Consider the following 4,087-nt stretch of genomic DNA (forward strand, 5'->3'; position numbering starts at 1 on the left):
GTTGGGCATTGTGGTGGGGTGCAGGTGTCCAGCAGCAAAGCGAGCAAATGATGATAGGAGAAACAGAGTGCTTAAACACTTCCAAGAGAATTCAAAGGCAAGATGCTGTTATAAGAGCAATAAAAAGTAAACAAGTAATGTTATTGGCTAGAGCCGTGTTGGCGAACCTATGGCACGCGTGCCCGACCTGGCACGCGTAGCCCTCTCTGCCGGCACGCGGGTAAGTGGCTCGGGACGGGACCAAAAGTCCAGACGGGCGAGGCAGCGACGGATGGAAGCAGTGGAGAGAGAGCCAGCCCGCTTCCTGAGGGACGGGGTGAGGAACCGGCAAGCCGACAGCCGGGAGAAGACGGAGCGCAGTAGACGCGGCGGCGCGCTGCCGCACCCCAGCTGTAGCCCCGCCGCCCGGTCGCGCCTGCGCCAGTCAGAGGACTTGGCTGGGGGCGTGGGGAGGGGGCAGGATGTTTCAGCCCTAATAAGGTCTTGGGGGCGGGACTAGAGGGAGGGCTGAAACATCCTGCCTCCTCCCCACGCCCCCAGCCAAGTCCTCTGACTGGCGCAGGCGCGACCGGGCGGCGGCAGGATGTTTCAGCCCTCCCTCTAGTCCCGCCCCCAAGACCTTATTAGGGCTGAAACATCCTGCCTCCTCCCCACGCCCCCAGCCAAGTCCTCTGACTGGCGCAGGCGCGACCGGGCGGCGGGGCTACAGCTGGGGTGCGGCAGCGCGCCGCCGCGTCTACTGCGCTCCGTCTTCTCCCGGCTGTCGGCTTGCCGGTTCCTCGCCCCGTCCCTCAGGAAGCGGGCTGGCTCTCTCTCCACTGCTTCCATCCGTCGCTGCCTCGCCCGTCTGGACTTTCGGTCCCGTCCCGAGCCACTTACCCGCGTGCCGGCAGAGGAGGCTCCACCCCCACCAAAAGTCGACCACGAAGCCTCTCCTCACCGCCCCATTTCTGGTTTATTCCCCCCACACACACACACACAAGAGAGGTGGTGTGTGAGGTAAAGCGCCACCCTCCCCCTCACAGCGCGGCCGGGTTTTGAATGCGCGCTCGAGGGCCGGCAGCGCCAAGGCGGGCGGCGAGGAGGAGGTCGGAGGTCGGGGCCCGGGGGGGGGGGGGAAGAAGCAATGTTTGATTCAAAACTCTGCATGGGGGGTTATTGGCCATTTATGAATGGGAGGTTTTGCATTGGATTTGCCATTCAGATGCACATTTTCCCCATCCAGATCCTCAGAACTCAACAATAAGCCCCCCTGCAGAGTTTTTTTTCAGACGGAACCCTCTGAATATAGAGCATTTTTTGCTTCATATATTTGCCTTAGGGTTGCCAGGTGTCTCTCCCTCAATCATTTACCTCTTTTCCTGATGGTTCAGTTACAAATATCAAGTTTCACTTTGAAGAAGAGTTGGTTTTTATATGCCGACTTTCTCTACCACTTAAGGAAGAATCAAACCGGCTTTAAATCACCTTCCCCTCCCCACAACAGATACCCTGGCCATTTATGCATGGTCAGTTTTGATGTTCACTAAAAGCTCTTTTTAAAAATGTGAATTTAAAACTGCCTATTCACGGTCTCGAAGCAAAAGGAGAAATTCCACCCCTCCCACTCGCCTGCTCCTTTGTTCCTGTTTGCATAGCCATTAGCATGTGCATAGCTAACCCGCCGCTGTTATTTTGCATGGTTCCTTCAGGGGGATTCTTCAGGTTAAATTGCCGTGTTGGCACTTTGCTATATATAAGAGGGTTTTGGGTTGCAGTTTGGGCACTCAGTCTCTAAAAGGTTCGCCATCACTGGGCTAGAGTGAAGTTCACTGTGTGTGTATGTGTGTGAAGCACCATCAAGTCGCAGCCGACTTACGGCGACCGCTTTTGGGGTTTTCATGGCAAGAGACTAACAGAGGTGGTTTGCCAGTGCCTTCCTCTGCACAGCAACCTTGGTATTCCTTGGTGGTCTCCCATCCAAATACTAACCAGGGCTGACCCTGCTTAGCTTCTGAGTTCACTACCATAATGATATATGCAGAGCATGAGCAATTAAAGCTGAGAAGGTATAAGATAAAACTGTCTTATGTTAGACGTTTTAAAATCCTGCAAAATGCTTATTGCGAGACGCGTGGGGGCAAAAAAACAAACACACAAACAAAACAGTTTTAGAACGACATACCAGGCAGGTAAACGGTTATTTAAATGATAACCCACAGAAACTGAATTTACTATTTCCCCTTTCTACTAACTCTCTGTAACCTCAAAACCTCCTCGTTTAATATCTTTCATTTACACACACAAAAATCCAAAAACAAAACCTCATCTCCATCTCTCAAAATTCACGGAAACCACCCCTAACCCCAAACTTATTTTATGGTCAAATGCAACAGAAAGATTAAAATCAGATAGATAACGTTCAAGCATATTTAGCATATTTAGAATAAAACAAGGGGATTGGTCAAATCCAGTCAGGCCCTCCCATTTGGTATAAGGCGCTTACATTACTAATGAGAGGTCAATTTGTGGTTTCTACATTAAAGAGGTTCCTTGCCATTTGTAAAGGAATCAAGAGAGAGTGAAAAGATCACAACGGTTGCCTGTAACACCGAGAATACATAACAACACAGAAAGCTCATTCACAGACATTTCTGAGATGGAAGGATCAACTGTCAACTATTATGATGATTATTTTAGCACTGAGGCCCCTGACCACAACTGCTCAGCTGTGGAGCTGCCTTACAAAGATATTTTCCTGCCTGTTCTATATGCCGGTGTGTTCTTGGTGGGGATTGCTGGCAACACCCTTCTGATGGGAGCCCTGATCTTCAAGCGGCGTATCCAGAGGTTGATCGACATCTTCATTGTCAGTTTGGCAGCCTCTGATTTTGTTTTCCTTATCACGTTGCCCTTTTGGGTAGACAAGGAGATGTCCTCGGGGCTATGGAGATCAGGCCTGTTCACCTGCAAAGGCAGCTCCTACATCATCTCTGTCAACATGTACTGCAGTATTTTCCTTCTCACTTGTATGAGTGCCGATCGCTATCTTGCCATCCTGTATCCATCAGCGGCCAGGAGGATTAGAACAAAGCTCTATTCTGTCACCCTTTGCATCTGTGTCTGGATTCTGTCATGCCTGCTAGGGTTGCCTACCCTTCTGTCCAGAGAACTGGGGAACAACGATGGCAACGCATACTGTGAGGACAAGAAAGCCACGCTCACTAATCGGATTGTGTCACTGTTGCTGCTAATTTTGGCCTTCTTTCTCCCACTCTTGAGCATCTTGCTGTTCTACTGCTCCATCACCAGGAAACTCTGTATTCATTATAAGAAATCTGGAAAACATAACAAAAAGCTGAAGAAATCCATTAAAGTTATCTTCATTGTGGTAATTGCCTTTGTTTTCTCATGGGCCCCTTTCAACGTTTTTAAATTTCTTTCTGTGGTGTCTGGCATCCAGGAACTGAAGCCACCTTTCTGCCTTACCTACAAAGTTGCCCACCTGGGTATGGAACTGAGTGGCCCCTTTGCATTTGCCAACAGCTGCACCAACCCTTTCATCTACTACTTTTTTGATGACTACATCCGTGGGGCCATGCTGCGATGTACGCTTCCATGCATGAAGGCCAGTAGCCTTGGCATCAGTTCTGACACCACGGACACACGCCTCAGCTACTCCTTGAATGTCCACGGAGAAGATGTGTCTAGGAAGAGAAGGCGATCGCTGTCGCTTTGAGGAGAGCCATGCTTCTGAAGAAGCCACATCAAGACAGAAGGGGGTAAAAAATGATGGGGTGGGAGAAAAAATGAGTGCACTTGAAAAGAAAGGATTAGTGATAACTCGTAAGTGAATGATCGCAATAGCATAGTATTTTGTCATGTCACTTATCTTTAATTATATAACTAAAAATGAGATCTCCTTGGAATGTACTCTGTAATCATTATAATGATGGATTCCTCAAGGCAGCTTAAAAACTAATAAGAGAAAATCATAGAGGATCGTGGGCGTGCCAGATAAATTATTACAAACTATAGAACAACTGAGCTGAATCAAACCTTGTTCTTTTAATTCCATGGAGAGCTTACTTTAAAAACTTGTAAATGC

General features: G+C 49.0%; 1 protein-coding gene across 1 annotated transcript; it reads left to right on the forward strand.

Annotated features, from left to right (window-relative positions):
* The first annotated feature begins 2,638 nt into the window (after positions 1-2,638).
* Positions 2,639-3,718, forward strand: GPR15 (G protein-coupled receptor 15). Its single transcript, XM_056858689.1, has one exon. The coding sequence runs from the start codon at positions 2,639-2,641 to the stop codon at positions 3,716-3,718; it is 1,080 nt and encodes a 359-aa protein (XP_056714667.1).
* Positions 3,719-4,087: the final 369 nt, after the last annotated feature.

This window comes from Euleptes europaea, chromosome 12 (genome assembly GCF_029931775.1).
Source record: "Euleptes europaea isolate rEulEur1 chromosome 12, rEulEur1.hap1, whole genome shotgun sequence".
NCBI classification, from domain to species: Eukaryota; Metazoa; Chordata; class Lepidosauria; order Squamata; family Sphaerodactylidae; genus Euleptes; species Euleptes europaea.

Bases quoted from the DNA above. Each gene is read 5' to 3' on its own strand.
- GPR15 (XM_056858689.1), top strand. From the start codon at position 2,639: ATGGAAGGATCAACTGTCAACTATTATGATGATTATTTTAGCACTGAG.